The sequence below is a fragment of the Pogona vitticeps genome, chromosome 4 (assembly GCF_051106095.1).
Source record: "Pogona vitticeps strain Pit_001003342236 chromosome 4, PviZW2.1, whole genome shotgun sequence".
NCBI classification, from domain to species: Eukaryota; Metazoa; Chordata; class Lepidosauria; order Squamata; family Agamidae; genus Pogona; species Pogona vitticeps.
The window spans coordinates 179,619,281-179,638,997 of NC_135786.1; the positions used below are offsets into that span (position 1 = coordinate 179,619,281).

Below are 19,717 nucleotides of genomic sequence, written 5' to 3' on the forward strand. Positions count from 1 at the left end.
GTTCAGAGCAGGGAGTGGGAATTTTGAATCTATAAAAGGGCCTGGATTGGTTGAAAGCCAATGAGAAGTGCTTTTTGCTTGTCATTCCTTGTGAGTGAGATTACTGACTGTGCTCCTGGTGCCCTCAGTCCTGCCCCTCTCTCATATACTGATGTCAAAACTCCCTTTCTCTTGTCACTTGACTAATTAGGTAATGGTCTCTTTAAATAGCCATAGGAATAATTAATAATCTGCATTTATTTCCTCCCTTCCTTCTTTGCTGCCACCAACCTTTAGGAATCTACATAGGATCTATGCATATGTACTGGCCCCATTACTTAGGCTATCATTAAACCCTTCTCATAGCGAACCTTGGGTATTCAGCTCCACACCACTCAGCTTTAATTAATTTAATAAGATTTTATTAAAATAACATTGTCCAAAAGATGTTACTTATTCCTAGAATTTAAATTCATTCAGCATGATTCTTCATTCTTTCTATTACCTCCTTCTCAAACTCCCAGCTTTTTTTACCTTCTCCTGATCTTTTTGCCCCAGACTCTTGAAAAACTCACCAACTTTCCTCATTTTTCCCAGCCAATCAAAAGCATTCTTATCAACGTTCTATGTTTCTCACTCACTTCCTCCCATTACTGTATTCATCTGAAATCTATTTTCCTATGACTTGAGCACATTATTATGCATTCTACACCCTGGAATTATTGAGAACATATCAAGATGTGATATTTTGTATGTATAGAGTGCTAAAATAATTAAGAGATGTATAAAAATGCAACCCAGAAAATGTATATTGTGATTTAAGCATGGGGTTTGAACAGCAGTATACTAAAGGTCACTGAAGGACAACCAGCCATTTCTCCATATAAAGCAATTTGTTTCATCAGTAACTGTTTTACTCAGCAAGTACCATCAAATCAATCTAGATAAATTTACTAAGCCATTCACATACATGTTAGATTCCTGAGTTTGTAGCCAGTTAGTACATGGCTACAGTATTTAAAGGATTGCAAAGAAAGCAAGGTTAACGTAAAACAACATTGACTCACAAAATAAGTGAACTGCTGTTACCTTACTGGATCTACTTCTTAGGAAGCAGCCATTTGAGCAAGGAAATGTAAACACTGATAACAAGAGCAAAACAACTGAGTAAAGTATAAATATAGCAAATCAGGTTACAGCAACATAGACACCAGACGCCAAGGAGCATTGGCTGCCCAGAAACCGTTAGGCAACATATAGCAGCAACAGCACAGAGATAGAACAGACATGAATTTTGCTCCACAGATTCAAACTGGCAGATGACTAGGCTAACAATTAGAAAGCTTAATATCTTATATGTGTGTCCATGTCATATGTTAAAATACTATTAATACAGTTTTACTTTCACAGATTTTTCTTTTCAAATATTCTGATAACTGTAAGTTTTACTCTGCTTTTTGACTGTGCCTTTTAAAGTTATAACTCTTGCATTTTTAGAATGTAATTAAAACATTCTCATTATTTATGATTCTTAAAAGTATATTTCTACTGTATTTTTATGTTCCTGCATTTTAAAATATTTTTGAAACATTATTTGCAGCTAAAGTTTAATATTCATAGATTCTCAAGCATTTTGTACCTACAGGTTTTTTCAGTTGTAGGAATTCTGGATGATTTTTACATAATTAAATTGTGACTGCAGCTTTCCACAGCTACAAAAATGGATTTCTTTTTTCTTGTATCTGCATGATTGGATTTATGTATAACTGAAGTAAAAGTGCCTGCAAAACTTCCAAACTGCATGTTTTCGATAATTTTGGAAGCTTATATTTTCATGCTTATGGAACACAGAAGCAGTCAGATAAATAAAGCTTGTAGAAGTGAATCTTTCATGAACAGATGCTGCCCCTCTTCTGTATGACAACCTTTTAAGTATTTGAATAGTGTTATCATATCTCCTCTCAATCTTTTCTCAAGGCTAAATGTGCCCAGATCTTTCAGTCTTTCCTTACAGGGCTTGATTTCCAGTCCCCTTGCTGCCCTCCTCTGAAACAGTTCCAGTTTGTCTGAATCCTTCTTAAAGAATGGAGTCCAGAACTAGACACGCTACTCAAGTTGAGGCCTAATCAGTGTCAAATAGAGGTGAACTAGTACTGTACTTGACATTAGAGATGGGGTATTCGCACAGCTGGAGTTAACCAGGATCTGGCTGGATTGTCCACTCATGTGTCTGCTGCCGGTGGAGTCCCGCTCTTCCTATTGCTCTGGAGCGCCCGGTCGGCTAGCCACTCCTGGTCTGCAAGACTGACAACTGGCTAGCTGACCAGGCACTCCAGAGCAACTGGAAGGAAGACCGGGGCCAGTGGCAGCAATGGACACGTGAGTGGACGGTCCAGCCCCAGGGACTGGAGCCTTCTTAACTCCAGCTGTGCTGGGCTGATTCGTATAGGAATACCCCCATCTCTACTTATGTAGAGATGGGGGTATTTATGTTAATGCAGCCTTAGCACCACACTGTTAGCTCATATTGAGCTTTGATCTAGAACAATTCCAAGATCCTTGTTGTGTACAGTATTGTTGAGCCAATTATCCCCCATCTTGTAGATGTGCATTTAGTTTCTTTTTTCCTAGGTACTGAACTTTGCACTTACCCTTGTTAAATTTCACTGTTGTTTTCATCCCATTGCTCGAATCTATCACGATCTCTGTCTTCCAGGATATTAGCTATTCCACCTAATTTTGTGTCATCAGCAAGTGTAACAAACATGCCTCCTCATCCAAGTCATTAAGAAAAATGTTGAAGGGCACCAGGCCCAGGATGTATTAAACTTCCTCCCAGTTTGTGAAGGAATAACTGTTTAGAACTCTCTGAGTACAATACTGCAACCAAATGTGGATCCACCTGATAGTTTTCTATTCAGCCCACACTTAGTTAACATGCTAATAAGAATATCTTGGAGTACTTTATCACAAGCTTTATTGAAGTCAAATACACTTTTAAACATAACTAGGCATCACACCCTCCAACTTGGATTGTGCTGCCTGCCTGCTGGTCTGTCTGTCGGTGACTCCATTTTGGATCCTTTTCTTTTTTGCCTTTTTCTCCGGATCTGGCAGTCAGTGGGGTCCACCACTTTTTGGGGGGATTATTTTTGCTCCTGCCAGCAGGTTGCCTGTCTACACCACAGTGTCCCTGAGATTATTTTCTCCCCCTGATCACTTTGAGTACTTTCCCCCTTTTTCGTCTTCTTTCGTTTCCTTTTTAGACCTTTCCTGTCTTTGATTATTACTTCCTGCCTGCTGGACTCAAAAAACAGAAGAGAAAGCAGGAAGTGAGGGGGTAGAAACATGTCTCCATATTGTAGTAATGATAAAAGGGGGGTGTCTCTAATTGTAGTTTTGGGGTTTTGCCTTTACAGTATTTGCTTGCTTGCATGTTTGCTCTTCTTGGTTTTGGGAACCAAAACATGGGGCAGTGTGTGTGTGTGTGTGTGTGTGTGCGTGTTTTGCTGTTTTTACTGAGTGTGTGGGGTGCCCTCCTTCTTGGGTTCATTTTTAAAATCGTTGTTTAGTTAACTGCTGTGTGTTTATTTTGGTAAACCTATTTATTTTGATTTAAATGAAAAAAATCATTTTTTAATTTAAATAGTCAAAATATTCTGATTTTTAAAATTTAAATCATGGTTTAAATCACAATTTAAATCAAATCCACCTCATCTAACATCTTTACAAATGAAATACCAAATACCGAATATTTTATTTCTTCATAGCCAATTAGGCTATACACATAAAGAGAAATTAAACCACTCCTTCAAAATAGTATTTTTTAAAATACATATAAACAACCAGAAAAAGAATAAAATAATAAAATAAACATTTTCAAACAAGTATCAAGTTGTGAGATAAACTTGAGTTCCCTCTTTGCATGGCTCATGTATCAGTCCTATATATATAATAATCTGTGCCAGGTAGCAGAACTAAAGCTGTGCAAAAATGGGAACTGTTCTTGATCCCAGTTGTTAAAGGTTTAAAATACTGATCTGTCAAATCTGCACACAGAGGGCATTCTGTTAGAAAGTGCACCATGTTTTCCATCTTAGAGCATCCTGCTGGGCATTATCTACGTGTACCGTGTTGGTCCATATAATGTCTCTGTATCTTCTTCAACTCCAGTGATTTCAACCTGCATTTAGTTAGCAGTTGCCTCAGCTCCTATGAGCTAATAAGGGAGAAATATGGGGGCAACTTTTCAAAAGCCAGGGAAAAGCCTTTGCATATCCTATTGGAGTGGCAGCTAGCTACAAATGCCATGGTCGTCTGGATATCAATACTGTATAATCTCTTAATATCTTCTTGGGCAGCCTCATACCTCCTCCTATAGAAGTAGGCTGGAGAGTAAACCAGCTTAGATATAATTGTGGGTATCTTAGCAGCCCAAGAGTCCTTTCCCATTTCTTCACAGGCCAATGAAACCAGCAGTGAGGCCATATGGCACACTATCTTGAGCCAGAACAGCACAGCTGCTTTCTTAGCAGGAATATTCATGAACAGCACAATGTCTGAGAACGGACTATGTCCATGGAGGTTGCAAATGAAGTATATTTCATTGTTCTATTTCTTGATCTATTTGTGAGAGAATCCACTCACACACACTGGAGGAACAAAAGAAAATGTAATCCATCTATTTTTCATCAATATAAGATAATTGATCTCTGATTTTAGTTTGTAGAATACAATTACTCACTAGGTGTTTATAACAAGGTATCTGATATACTAATCTTCAGTCTCTTTCTTTGGGGAAATTAGATGCTCCACTTAACTATCCCAATAGAGTTCACACAGAGAAATGGCAATTATAATGAAGCACCTAAAGAAAACTTTAATTATTAATTGAAAGTTATCAACAATCTCATGCTATTTTAAGAGTGGAAAAAACACTTTACCTTATATAGTTTGAAAATACTGCATGGTTCAAATGCTTTACTGGTAACCTCTTCCACCGCTTCTATGAAGGCTTATTCCAATGCTACACTTAAAATTCTTCACAAATGATAGGCCTTTGTGTACTACTTAACAGCTCACCATAACACATAGAGACAGGAAAAAGGCAAGTTTTCTTATTTGTCAGATTTCTAGGCAGCTCTAAGGAATTTACACTTTGCCCTGTATTACACTGAACAATCAACCTGATGCTCATTGTAATGATTGCACTACAATTAATCTACTCGTCTTAGGTTGTACTAATGTCTGTTTCTTCTTATGCATTGCAATATGGATAACCACATATAGCTTGACTTTCTTTAATCACATAGCTAAATTGAAGAACAATTAGGACTACAGAATAATCCAAGCTAATTTTTCCACAACTATTTATTGACTTGCATTTCTGGTGGTTCACTTATGAGGCATAAAATCATACTACTGTACCTCTTATCGAACAAGCAGCACCAATTGTGTATTTATTTAGCTACAAACCTTTTTTATAGTAACAGCTAGACATTTTACATACCCGAAGTGCCACTAACCGGTACGCTTTGGTTTCTGATCAACACTACAGCCAAACATTACACTCCCAATGCATACGCACCCAATTTGAAACGAGGACATTTCGTCTTTGCTGCTTTTACCCCCCCTACGGCACCTTGGAAGACCATTTTCATAACCTGAGAGAAGTGATGAAGCGACCTCGTTTGAAGGAGAGAACAGATGGGGCCGAGAACAATTAGTAACGGAGGGAGGCATCGAAGGGAAGGACTCAAAAGAGGGCGCAACTGGAAGAATACTAGAAGAAAGATAAACGGGTGGGCAAGGGCAAGAAACCTGGAAGGAGCGGGGAATGCCGAGAGCTGGCTGGTCCCCATCCCTATGGGCTTGACCCCTACCCTCCGACGGGGCGGCTCCTCTCTTCCGCCGCCGCCCCCCACCCCGGGCTTTTCCCTGGAGGCAGCCAGCGCCACCTGCGCGCTGATGCGAGACGAGGCGGTACCTACCCAGCAGCAGCAGGCGGTGCGTTTGCTTGTATTCGCGCTTCTGCTCCTTGAGCACCCGGTCGATGCTCTTGCTGACTCGCCTCGCCTCCTTCTCCGCCTCCCGCTCCTCCAAGCGCACCTTCTCCCACGGCCTCTGCAAGGCCAGCGTCTGGGGCTTGGCGATGGAGCCAGCGCCTGGCTTGGCCTGAGCAGGCGGCCGTTCGCTCTCTTTCTCCCGGGGAGCCGCCCCATTTCCCCCGCCGTTCTGCAGGAGCACCAGCGGCCCGTCTCCCGCCGAGTCCCCCCTGCGTGGCTTGCCGCCGGCGCCTTCCCCCTCGCCGCCGCTGCCTCTTTTCCCCGCGCTGCCTCCTCTTCCTCCCCTGGCCTGGACTCCGAAGAGCGGCGGCGCCCGGGTCAAGGGCTCGGCTGTGGGCGGTGGCGGCGACGGCTGTGGCTCCGTCTCGGAGGCGGTGGCGGTGGTGCTGGAGAGGGAGCCGCCGCCACCGCCGCCGCTGCTGCCTCCTCCTCCTCCTGTGCCGGCTTCGCCGAAGAGCCGCGGACGCAGGCTGTAGCACAGCCCCATGTCTGGCTGTCCCTCCAGGGGATGGACGAGCAGGGCGCGCCTCTGGGCTGGCGGCGGGGAAGGCGGGAGGAATTCACCGCTCGCCGTGGTTCCCGCTCGTCAGGGCCGCGGAGGGCGCGCCGAGCAGCCGCTCCTCACAGCCCCGCTGCCGCCGGCAGGCCATTTTGCATTTTCCTCCCCTCTCCTCCGTCCTCCTCCTTGTCCTCCGGGCTTGGCGGCGGCGGCGGCAGCAGCAGCTGCGGCTTCGGTTGGGCGGCAGCGGCTCCTCGCCTCAGATCACCTGACACAGACCCGCCACCCCGGCCGAGTCCACCTTACCGTAAATACTTCAGCGCAAGCCCACCGCGCAGCTCGCGATGGAGAAGAACCCAAGGCGCGGAGACGCACGCGTGTGTATGTGTGTGTAGTTCAGCCCCAACCCCGCAGACACACACGAGCAGAGAGTTCTCTTTCAGTCCCTTTGGTCGGGCAGGGTTCCGCCTCACACCCGCAGATGGTATTGCTTGGGGCGCAGTTGTCCTTTAGAAAGCCTTTCCGTGACACCCAACGCAGCGACAACCCGGTCTTTTCCTATTACTGTATATGCAGACGCCCCCTCCACCTTCACAAATATAGTCATTCTGATGCAAACTCCTTCACATGCTATGGCCTTTCCTCGGCTGACAAACCAAATCCCTTTCTAATGCCACATACTATAACTTCTTTACAGTGAGCACTTCATTTTCAGCCCACTACATTTTGTTTTGACTTGTTTATTCTTGCTGTCACGGTGGTCACCACCACCCATGATGACTGTCAGTGACACGCATCATACACAACAGAGTGAAATGGTTGAGTGAAGACAATGACAGGTACAGAAGTCATTCTGGACAATGAGCATTAACATTTTGAATGTGATGACAAGCCCCTGAATGGGCTTATCAAATGGCACTGTGGAACAGTAGTTATGGTAGGTAGGGACATGGGAGTATCCTGTAACATTTTAGCTATTGGCTGTCACTTTAGACTGAAATCTCTTTTATCAATGCTTTTTTTTTGCAATGTGGGACAGTCAGAAATGATAACCAAGTAGCATTTAACTGATCACCTGTGACACTGATGTACCTGATCTATATACTGTACTGTAACTACTGCTACAATTACAAAACACAAGTTCCTGTTCTTTTATTTTGGTTGCTGCATAATTTATTTTCCTTTGAAGGAAATTCATACCCACATCAAGTTTCCTCTCTGAAAAGGGACACACAAGTATTTACACTCACTCAGGAAAGAACAACTTGAAAGAAGCTGTGATGGATGGCACAGGTTTGAAAGATAAAATGAAGGCAGATACTTGTTTCTTCATTGGTCTATCATCACAGAGCAGGCTTATTAGTGTGTTCTTACCTACATTCAGACAAACATTCAAATGTGAAAATAAAGGACTTTGGTCTTAATTTTCCGTAGGGCTTTCTACTCTAGAACGTTTATTTGTGGCAAAACATTATATTCTAATGTTAAATACAGGTTTAATTTAATGTCAGCACTGAATCTCCATTAATCTTGAAGCAGCATGTTTCAGTTACAATAATTAAACTTGAATAATATGCTGTCAAATCAGTTCCAACTCATGGCTACTCTTTCAGGGCTTTTCAGTTAAAAAGTAGTCAGACATGGTTTACCAGTGCCTCCTGCTGGTGCTCTTAGCCCATTCAACTTACCTAAGGCTGTACAGGTGGCAGGCATGTAACCTCATCAGCCACCAATCACTCCAGGTGATCTTAGGTGGCCTGTCACAGTAAGGATCCACTGGACTATATTAGCACAAAATTACAATCCTTCATTTGTTTTGGGAAGGTCTGAATGGAATATACCAGTGCTCTTACTTGTAAGGGATCTACAATACTGTATATGACCAGTGTTTTCTGAGATGATGATGATACAGTTCTTATTAATCCAAAGACAGAAATGAAAATAAAGGTCAGACTACACTTGTGTAAAAAAAAAAATCACATTAAGTCTTGGTAGCAAATTGCTCCTCATTAACAATGTACTGGTTCTTGGGTGCACATCCAATTGTGCGATCACACCCAGGAACACAACTAGCACTTTGTTGTCAAGAATGAGCAGCAATTTGTTGTCAAGAATGACATGATTAGCAGTAGGGTTCTAGCCTCTGCCTTGTCCTGATTTAAGATAGAAAAAATATTAATGTACAGTACATGAGCAATCCCCTCTCCTTTTAAAATGATCATTATCTTACACGAATTGACATTTCACAGAAGTATTCTCGAAGGCTTTCATGGCCGGGATCTGATGGTCGTTGTGGGTTTTTCGGGCTCTTTGGCTGTGTTCTGAAGGTTGTTCTGAACCTTCCTAATACTTCACCAGTCTCTGTGGCTGGCATCTTCAGAGGACTGGATTCAGAACTCTGATTACTTAATTTTCCAGAAGGCAGAAGGAGTAACAAAAGATTCAGCTGTTCTGAATCTGGTCCTAACAAGTAACTGTTCACTCAGGGCTGATTTCTTTAAAATGGATAGGTTTGTTCTCCTTGCAGTACAGGGGACTCTCAAGAGCCTCCTCCAGCACCACAATTCAAAAAGCATCAATTCTTTGGCGGTCAGCCTTCTTTATGGTCCAGGTCTCGCTTCCGTACGTCACTATTGGAAAAAACATAACTCTGACTGTGCGGACTTTTGTCGGCAAGGTGATGTATCTGCTTTTTAAGATGCTACTGAGATTTGTCATTGCTTTCCTCCCAAGAAGCAGGCGTCTTTTAATTTCAGGGCTGCTGTCACCATCTGCAGTGATCATGGAGCCCAAGAAAGTGAAATCTGTCACTGCCTCCGTATCTTCCCCTTCTATTTCCCAGGAGGTGATGGGACCAGTGGCCATGATCTTAGTGGTTTTTTTTTAATGTTGAGCTTCAGACCATTTTTGCGCTCTCCTCTTTCACCCTCATTAAGAGGTTCTGTAATACCTCCTCACTTTCTGCCATCAGAGTGGTATCATCTGCATATCGGAGGTTGTTGATATTTCTTCTGGAAATCTTAATTCCTGTTTGAGATTCCTCCAGTCCGGCCTTTCATATGATGTATTCTGCATATAAGTTAAATAAGCTGGGGGACAATATGCATCCTTGCCGTACTCCTTTCCCAATTTTGAACCAATCAGTTGTTCCATATCCAGTCCTAATTGTTGCTTCCTGTCCCACGTATAGATTTCTCAGGGGATATATATGGTGGTCAGGCACTCCCATTTCTTTAAAGATTTGCCATAGTTTGCTGTGGTCCACATAGTCAAAGGCTTTTGCATAGTCAATGAAGCAGAAGTAGATATTTTTCTGGAACTCTCTGGCTTTCTCCATAATCCAGCGCAAGTTAGCAATTTGGTCTCGAGTTCCTCTGCCTCTTCGGAATCCAGCTTGTACTTCTGGGAGTTCTCGGTCCACATACTGCTGAAGCCTACCTTGTAGGATTTTGAGCATAACCTTGCTAGCGTGTGAAATGAGTGCAATTGTACAGTAATTGGAGCATTCTTTGGCACTGTCCTTCTTTGGGATTGGGATGTGGATTGATTTTTTCTAATCCTCTGGCCACTGTTGAGTTTTCCAAACTTGCTGGCATATTGAGTGTAGCATCTTAACAGCGTCTTCTTTTAAGATTTTAAATACAGTGGTGCCTCGCTTAACGAGCGATTCGTTTAACGACGAATCCACATAGCAATGTGTTTTTTGTGATCGCAAAAGCCATCGCATTGCGATGTTTTAAATGGTAAAACATCGCTTTGTGACGATCGGTAAGCTGTTTCACTTACCGATTTTCGCATAGCGATATTTTTTCTAACAGCTGATCAGCAGTCCAAAATGACTGCTGGAAAAAAATGGCCACCCGCAGTGTTTTTGCGCCCTTTCCTCGCTTACTGGGCAGTGAAAATGGCGGCCGTATGGAGGATTTCCGCATAACGGTGAGTTTTTTGCCCATAGGAATGCATTAAACGCGTTTTAATGCATTCCTATGGGCTTTTTTGTTCCGCATAGCGACGAATCCATATAGCGACGATTTTTTTGGAACGGATTATCGTCGCTATGCGGGGCACCACTGTAGTTCAATTGGAATGCCATCACCTCCACTGGCCTTGTTGTTAGCCATGCTTTCTAAGGCCCACTTGACTTCATTCTCCAAGATGTCTGGCAACCACACTATCTGGCAACCACACTATCTGTGTTGTCTGGCAACCACACTATCTGTGTTGTCTGGGCTATCCAAATCTTTCTGGTATAATTCCTCTGTGTATTCTTGCCACCTCTTCTTGATGTCTTCTGCTTCTGTGAGGTCCCGACCATTTTTGTCCTTTATCATGTCCATCTTTGCACAAAATATTCTTTTAATATCTTCAATTTTCCTGAACAGATCTCTGATTTTTTCTTCTCTATTATTTTCCTCTATTTCTTTGAACTGTTCATTTAAGAAGGCCCTCTTCTCTCTCCTTGCTATTCTTTGGAAGTCAGCATTCAATTTTCTGTAACTTTCCCTAAAGGGGCTGCTCCCTCACCGCATGGGTGATGGTGGCGCCTCCTCCTTCTCCTCACAGCATGGGGGTTTGAGAGGAGGCGCCGCCATCACCCATGCAGCGAGGGAGCAGCCCGGGTAGGTGGGACTCGTTAGCCTTTGAAGGCAGCCCATCTAGGAGAAGGAAAACTCCTATCCCAAACCCCCGTGCCATCAAAAGGAGGAGGAGGCCCTCTTGTCTCTCCTTGCTATTCTTTGGAAATCTGCCTTCAGTTTTCTGTAACTTTCCCTATCTCCCCTGCATTTTGTTTCCCTTTTCTTCTCTGCTATTTGTGAGGCCTCATTGGACAGCCACTTTGCTTTCTTGCATTTCCTTTTCTTTGGGGTGTTTTTTGTTGCTGCCTCCTGGACAATGTTACGAGCCTCTATCCAAAATTCTTCAGGCACTCTGTCCACCAAATCTAGTTCCTTAAATCTGTTCTTCACTTCTACTGTGTATTCCTAAGGGATTTGGTTTAGATTATACAGTACCTGAGTAGCCCAGTGGTTTTTCTACTTTCTTCAGTTTAAGCTTGGATTTGCTGTAAGAAGCTGATGATCAGAGCCACAATCAGCTCCAGATCTTGTTTTTGCTAACTGTATAGAACTTCTCCATCTTTGGCTGCAGAGAATACAATCAGTCTCATTTAGGTATTGCCTATCTGGTGATGTCCATGTGTAGAGTCCCTCTTGTGTTGTTGGAAAAGAGTGTTTGTGATGACCAGCTTGTTCTCTTCACAAAACTCTATTAGCATTTACCCTGTTTTCTTTTGAACTCCAAGGCCAAACTTACCTGTTGTTCCTTTTATTTCTTGACTCCCTACTTTGTAGAGTGAAGCAACAAGATTCCTTCTTGGGCAGCAATTGCTTCTGCTGTGTCTCCTTGTCTTTTCTTTTGGTGTGACCATGTTAAGGAGGGACAACTTAACCATTCTGTCATTGCTGTTGCCACTGTTGTTCACAGGTAGTGCAGAGTAGATGTTGCAGAGCAGTGACCGTGCTCCATCCTCAAAGACAGTTTCCTCATCTCAGCTAATGGCAGAGGCAGACCTGCAGTCATGTTTTCCTCCAAGGTAATGTTTAATTTTTTCCCCATTCTGTAGCCTTTGAACACCTTCAATCCTGCCTGTGCTGCTTGGGAAGGGAGAAGCTCCTTGGGGTTCTCTTTTGTTATCAGAAAAAACTCAGGACTCTGCTAAGCCTGCTAATAGCTCCCTCTTGTGTATATGCAACGCCATTTATCACAAACATTGGCATCTATACCAGAACAGAGGGAATGATAAGGCCCAGGTATTGCTGAAAGCAAAACTCCAAGAACTTTTGCAATATTAGTGCACAGAAGAAGGAGGTTGTAGGTAGGCATAGAAGCTAGAACATCAGTAGAATTCTAGTACTTACAACCACCGTTATAAAACCATAGTCAAAAATTTCAGCAGTGAATTGCCACTATTTGAGAAGTTAGCATAGGCTTTTGGTATCAAAAAACAGAGGGATGACTTGGCACACAACAGTAAATGCTTATGCCAACTGCTTAACTAGTTGTAATCCATTACTGACTTTTACATTAGTAGTCTCATGCCAGCATAATTTTTCAGATGGAATTTTACCATTTTATTTCATTTCGTTTTATGGCTTGTTAGATAGAGCACCAGATAGAGTTCACAACACAAATTAAAATACTGTAATTATTAAAAGGGAGAAAAAGCAATATAATTAAATTGCAGGAAGGTGGAATAAAAATGCTATTCATGATGACACCAACCACAGTATCATCTCAGAAATAGTCTTAATCTATGTATGCTTACCAAAATACTAATCTTCACCACTTTCCTGAAGAAGACAGTTGTTTGAACCAACAAACTTTACTGAGAAGAGGTTGTAAGGAAGAGTGGTTATACCTCAAACCTACCCAAACAAATGTGAACTGTGGTAGTCTCAAACACTTTTCACCTTAATTCTATAATTAACATGACATGTTGAAACTCTTCATTCTCTGCAAAGGCTAGGGGTCAAGGTCATGTTCAGCTTCACCCATTAGTCATCATTCTTGATAAACTAACTTGTGAGAACATCTGCTGTGTGGAGATCATTGCCTGCCTGCCTAATCCAAAGGAGTAACTAGATTTGTTCCACTGTTTGTAATGTGTTCCTCACTGCGTATTTCAGTATTTATTCTGTCACCAACAAAACATTAGCACTTCTTCAAGTAGATTTGATCTTTTGGAATTAGTATACATATATTTTGTTAAGCCAGCAGAGCCTGTGTTTTTTGGAGTATTTCCTTTTGCATTATTTTGCCACCCTTTTGCCTTGTGTGACTGCGTATATTGGTCCTTTGGGGCAGTTGTTGCGTGTATCCAGATGAAATCATTGATGATGTGCAGAGCAGGGTATTGCGTTGGGGATGAAACTCACTGCTTTGCATGTCTTCCATTTGCACAATTTGTAAATTGTATTTTTAAAATACCCCCCCCCCCTTGTTTAATGTTACCATGCTAAACTGATACAGCAATGATTCAGCTCTTTACCATGTCTTGTCAATTTAGTATTACTTTACTTACAACACTTTAAAAAGGAAGGTGTCTGAAAGTTGGCAAAAGGGGCAGATAAGAGGGTGGTAATAATGGCAGAGAGGAGTGACAACATTCATATCAACTCAGAACCAACTTCCATGTGGTCATGCTTTAAAGCACTACATCCAATGTGTGGTCTTGCAACAGGTCCCAGTCATAAGAAAAAGGCGGCATATAAACAAACCAAAACAAAAACTGCAATGCAATGCAATAGAATACAATACAAAGCAATCATGTTGGTGACCTTTAAGACACATCCTTGATACCATGGTAGCCCTGAAGTTCTGAACTATGCCTATTGCCATAAATGTTAAAGTTCCTGAACACCAAAAGATTGGGAATAGGGTTGCATTATCATCCTGGTTTTATCTGGATTTTAAACATGGTACCCAGTTATCTGTATAGCACATCAGCTGGGCTGGATTCTAAGGTTTCCTTTTTAAAAAAGAAGTAAGTCTGTAGCTCTTAAAGAACTGGAGCTATAAGGCAAAATGTGCAATCACTGTTTTAATTGGTTCTTCTGTGAGAAACAATCCTTTCTGTGTGATTACCAATAGTGAAAGCATCCACATTATGACAGGATTTCGTAGCAATTGTATAAACTAAAGACTTTTTCGAAAGAAACACGTATGTTTGCCTATTTCAGTATTTTGGCAAAAATAAAAGAGAAAAAAAGAATAAAGAAAGAATAAATATTGTAACACTTTAAAGACTAGTGATTATATTTCAGTATGAGCTTTTGCAGATCAAAGTCCACTTCTCTTGACATGGAAAGCAAATAGCTGACTCGTGTGTGTGTGTGTGTGTGTGTGTGTGTATATAAAATAGATATATTGTATATATGGACACACCATATATATACAGTAGATATACACAGCACACACACACACGCAGGCAGGCAGGCAGGCAGGCAGGCAGGCAGGCAGGCAGGCAGGCAGGCAGGCAGGCAGGCAGGCAGGCAGGCAGGCAGGCAGGCAGGCAGGCAGGCAGGCAGGCAGGCAGGCAGGCAGGCAGGCAGGCAGGCAGATAGATAGATAGATAGATAGATAGATAGATAGATAGATAGATAGATAGATAGATAGATAGATAGATAGATAGATAGATTAGATAGATAGATTAGATAGATAGATTAGATAGATTAGATAGATTAGATAGATGCTAGTGCTATGAGGTTGTTTTATATATATGTGCTTGCTGAAATAGTGCTAACATGATATGATGGATAGCAAAAAAGAGAGAAGAAATTAAGTAAATAAAACAAATTGGACTGCAAGCTTCCACCAGCCCAACAGAGACAGGCATACACATAGCAGGGTGGGGCTGTTGAAGGAGCCTGGCCTGGGGTGCGCCTATGCTGAAACAATTGAAAATAAATTGATTTGACGTCTAAGTTAAAATAACTAACTCTCAGGTGGAAGAATGAAATAACTCCCTTCCGATTAAAAAATATGATTCCCAGGCAAAAAAAAAAAAATCTGCGCTTCCAAGTGTGTCATGTCGTCACCTTTTTAATATCAATTTAATACATGCTAAGTCTGATTGAAATAGGGTTTCCCCCCACTAATGTAACTGGATTCACAGAGGCAAATTAGCAAAGTCAGCTTTCCTTTCTTCAGGTCTTTTGCCTTTGGCACCACCACTGCTGTCTTGTGGATGAGGTCTCACTAAGCCCAACAGGAGAGACCGCTTAGTGTTCCATTGTTGGCTTAAATTCCTTGGACACGAATCAAAGTGCTTGACCCCTGCTTCACTGTGAGAGTGCTTGGTCTTGTGAAGGAAACATCCAGGTTGTCAGAAGTTCCAGTGAACCTTACCATGCAAAGGGAAACTGCAGGTGACCTCTTCCCATTCCAAGACATCAGCCCAGTCCTCTGGTCCGCTGTCTTTCTCTTCCTTCTTTCTGTCTCAAATCTCTTCGCCCTCTCTTCTTTGGTTGCTGTCACTTTTATACTTTCCTTTGGGTGAGAAATCTCTTGAGCAATCTTCTTCCTGCTCTCCTACTCTTTCTGCCTTCTGGTGCATGTTGTACTGACTGTTGGAGATATTAGTCTGGGACAATAACCTGGGGAAATAAACCACTCGAAAATCTCCATCTCCAGTTGGTGGAGATCTTAAGGGAGCAGGGAAGAAACTGAAGTCAACTTCTTCCTGTGGGACAAAGTCCACCCATTCACAGTGAGTCAGTGGGCCTACTCTGACTACAACTACTGCACTAAGCTAAGCAAGAGGATTTCAGTCAGGGATTGATAAAGTTACTTTCTTGGACTACAGCTCTCACAATCCCCTAGCCAAAATGGTCAGTGGTTACCCTGGCAGTTGAATGCAGGTTGATGTAGCCCAAACAGTAGATTTCCAGAGTTTGCTATCAATCTCATTTTCTACTACAATATACTCCATAGCAGCAGAACAAAACAGGACCTTGTGAAGGTGGCCTGGCTAGATAGCTCAGTTCCCTACTGTGCCTGCTAGAAGGCAAGACTACCAAGCTTTTGCCGACCTGCATAATATCAGAAAGCTGATGGAGGGAAGGACTGGCAAAGCACCTTGGAACATATCTCTAACCCCCTGGGACCATAAGACAGAATCAATCCTACTGAGTCTGCACATAATTTGAATACTAATGGAGGTTACCATTTAAAGAAAGAGGTACCATACTGATTTGGTCCTTGCTTGTGTGTGTGTGTGTGAGAGAGAGAGAGAGTGAGAGAGAGAGTGAGTGTGTGTGAGTGTGTGTGAGTGTGAGTGAGTGAAATAAGGTGAGGAAATTTAAGCTAGGATATCTCCTAGTTATAAAAAAATGAGCCTATATATCTGGAAGAGATCAAGTGACATCATGTCATTTATAGGGGATTCCATAGGGGATTCCTGCAGTGTTCTGTGATCTCTCTGTGTGTGGTGCCTTCAAAAAAAGCTGATAGACAAAACTAATAGCCATTTTATATCACTAGAAGCCCATATATGTACCAAAATGTAATTATTTTTATTAAAATACATCCAGAATATGTTTACATGTTTTTAAAAATGATTTTAAATTTGTTTTTAATCTTGTTTAATGTTTATTTACTTTTAATAACATTTTTAAAAGTATTTTGAAGCTGTTATTGTACATTTTTAATTGTTGTGAGTCACCATGGGTCCTCTATGAGAGGAAAGGCAGCATGTAAATAATATAAATAAATAAAAATATATAATGGTTGCTTTATATGATTCAGTTCTCCCCATTTTATTCCAAAAACAGTCCTATAAGGTAGGCTAGACTAAGAAGTACTCACTGGCCCAAACAAACAGCAGGGACTTTAATGTAGGTTTCTGGTTTCAAAATCCAAAAATTTAACCATTTTATTATCTTACATCAGTAGTTACCATGGTAAGTGATGCCAATTCTGAAATATACTGATTGAAAAACAATGCAATAATTAATGTACTTAATTTGCATTGTATGGGGGAAATCACATTAATTTACATAGTATGCTATTTTGCATATGCAAATGACACTGCCTAATTTGACGGATTTGAAGAACTGGAATATGGGAACCTTAGACTGAGAAAGTTCATGTTATGTCTGAATTAATCTCTGTTGGAATTTGCTAGGCAGTTGCATAAGAGCAACACTCACATGACATGATGATGATGATGATGATGTGGCTGGAGGCTGGGTGGATTATTACAACTGTAGACTCACAAAGAGAGTATGGCTTAATAAGAAGCTGATGGCATATACCAAGATCCAGGTCTATAGAGCCTGTGTCCTGAGCACACTCCTGTACTGCAGTGAGTCCTGGACCCTTTGTGCACAGCAGAAGCTGAACACGTTCCATATGCGTTTTCTCCGACGGATTTTTGGCATCACCTGGCAGGACAAAGTTCCAAATAGAGTAGTCCTAGAATGAGCTGTAATTTTTAGCATGTATACATTACTGAAACAGCGACGTCTATGTTGGCTTGGACATGTCATGAGAATGGCTGACGGTTGGATTCCAAAGTATCTCCTGTATGGAGATTCAGTGCAGGGAAATCATCCCAGAGGGATACCACAACTGTGATACAAGGACATCTGGAAGCAGGATCTGAAAGCCTTAGGAATGGACCTCAACAGATGGGAAACCTTGACATCTGAGCGCTCAGCCTGGAGGCAGGCGGTGCAGCATGGCCTCTCCCAATTTGAAGTTACACTTGTCCAGCAGGCTGAGGCAAAGAGGCAGTCTCGAAACCAGCAAAATCAGGGACAGATTGGATTTGTCTTCACTGTGGAAGGGATTGTCACTCTCGAATTGGCCTTCACAGCCACCCTGGATGCTGTTCCAAGACCTCTATTCAGAGCACGTTACCATAGTCTCTTGAGACTGAAAGATGCCTACTATAGCAGATGAGAAAGCACACTCAGATTTCAGTAGAATTTTTCTTGAGATACATTGCATTTTTTGCATTTGGAATTGGAAAGAATAAACAGAATAAGCTAAGTTAAAAAAAATAAGAAATTAACTAGAATTGCCAAACTAATTTATACAAACAATCTATTTCCCTGGGGTTTTGCAGCATGGGACATTACCACGTAAATACTCTCAAGCAATGTGCCTCTCATTTAGAGATGTCATCACGGTAGCAGCACGTGGCCCCAACCATGGCATTTCAGTATTTGTCACATCCCAGGCTAGGATTCACATGAGCACGATCTTTCCCACAGTATAATTTTCAGATGCTGATTCCAGAACTCTCAAACTACTCTTTAAAATCCTACAAAAACAGTTTGGAGATTAGGAAATAAACATTTCAGGATAAACTGGTGTTGTTGCAATATATTGTTTTTTTTAATCCTCATTCAAACTGCTCTCATGCTTTGTTCTCTCACACACTCTTTTGCCCCTGCCCCTATTGGTGAATGCACTATGCCCAGAAGGAAGTGCGTCCACTTTCTAGTAAACAGAACACTGCCAGCCAATGGAAAGTTTTTCCCCAGCCCTGTGCCAACACTGCCAGACCTTCTGAAATGAAGCTCTGGCAAGGCAGGGCTTTAGGCACTGATGCTTCAGTCAATGGTTTGCTCTAAATAGCACCTCTCTGTCTCCTAGCTTTTTAGTTGTAGAAGCTCAACACACAAGCAATGACCTTTTTGGCTTTACAAGTTCAACATTTGCAATAACCTTCACACTGAGCCAATAGCCCCTGGCAGCAACCATGGAGATGGTTTTACAGTGACTTTACCTAGCACTTGGAGATTCAGAGCAAGATAACAATTTCAGAATTTGTGCCTGTAACTTATTCCTTGTCTTTTGGTTTTAATTGTCTGAAGATGTACTAAAACTTACAAAATATATATTTCTGGGCTACTTTATTATTATTATTATTATTATTATTATTATTATTATTATTATTATTATTATTATTATTATTATTATTATTATTATTATTATTATTATTATTATTATTAATTTGATTTATACCCCACCCATCTGGTATATTCTACCACTCTGGGCGGCTAACAACAACATATAAAATTAAAATAATATAAATCCATTGACATCATTAATAAAACATTTCAAACTTTGCATTGATTCACTCAAATCCTTCTCTTCCTCAGGATTCTTTCCACATTGCCACTTTGCTTTACTCCCAACACTTCCTTAGCCCAATAATAGCCCATATTTTAATTTTATTTTTTGTTTCTGCCAAATTAGAAATAATATGTAATTTAAAGACTTATTTGTAATATTTTAAATCATTGGTTAAATAAAAGGAATGGTGTCCTTTATGTAAATTTTCACCTATTTGTTTTTAAAATTACATTTTCTGTTTTAATTTTGTAAACAATGGGGGTTATTTTAACAAATAATTAGAAAAAGAAAGTATCTGGAAATTTCTTAGGTCAAAGGAAGGCATTGCACATGAAGCTAAAATAGATTACTGTACTGATGTTTTTACGGAAAGTGGTAAATGTGTGAGCCTTTTGGCAACAAAAGATGGCACTGTTGGACTTAGAAAGATAAAATGTAAATTCCTGCTCTAATGCATTTAGTTGGAGAGAAACTCAGTTATATTTTCATTTTATTGTAGTTTTTAAATCGTTTTGGAAATAGTATTATA

At 41.2% G+C, this 19,717-nt stretch overlaps 1 protein-coding gene across 4 annotated transcripts in view; it reads right to left on the reverse strand.

The window, feature by feature from the left end:
* GNAL (G protein subunit alpha L) overlaps positions 1 to 12,887 on the reverse strand; it is a 148,150-nt gene extending 135,263 nt beyond the window's left edge. Inside the window, exon 1 of one of the 4 annotated variants that reach the window (XM_072998797.2) lies at positions 12,869 to 12,887. Coding sequence is in view for 2 of the 4 variants with exons in the window: in XM_020793525.3 (XP_020649184.3) it covers positions 5,970 to 6,531 (562 nt within the window). In the remaining 2 variants the exon portion in view is untranslated. The other 3 variants (XM_020793527.3, XM_020793525.3, XM_072998796.2) reach the window with 3 other exon arrangements.
* Between the last annotated feature and the right edge of the window lie 6,830 nt (positions 12,888 to 19,717).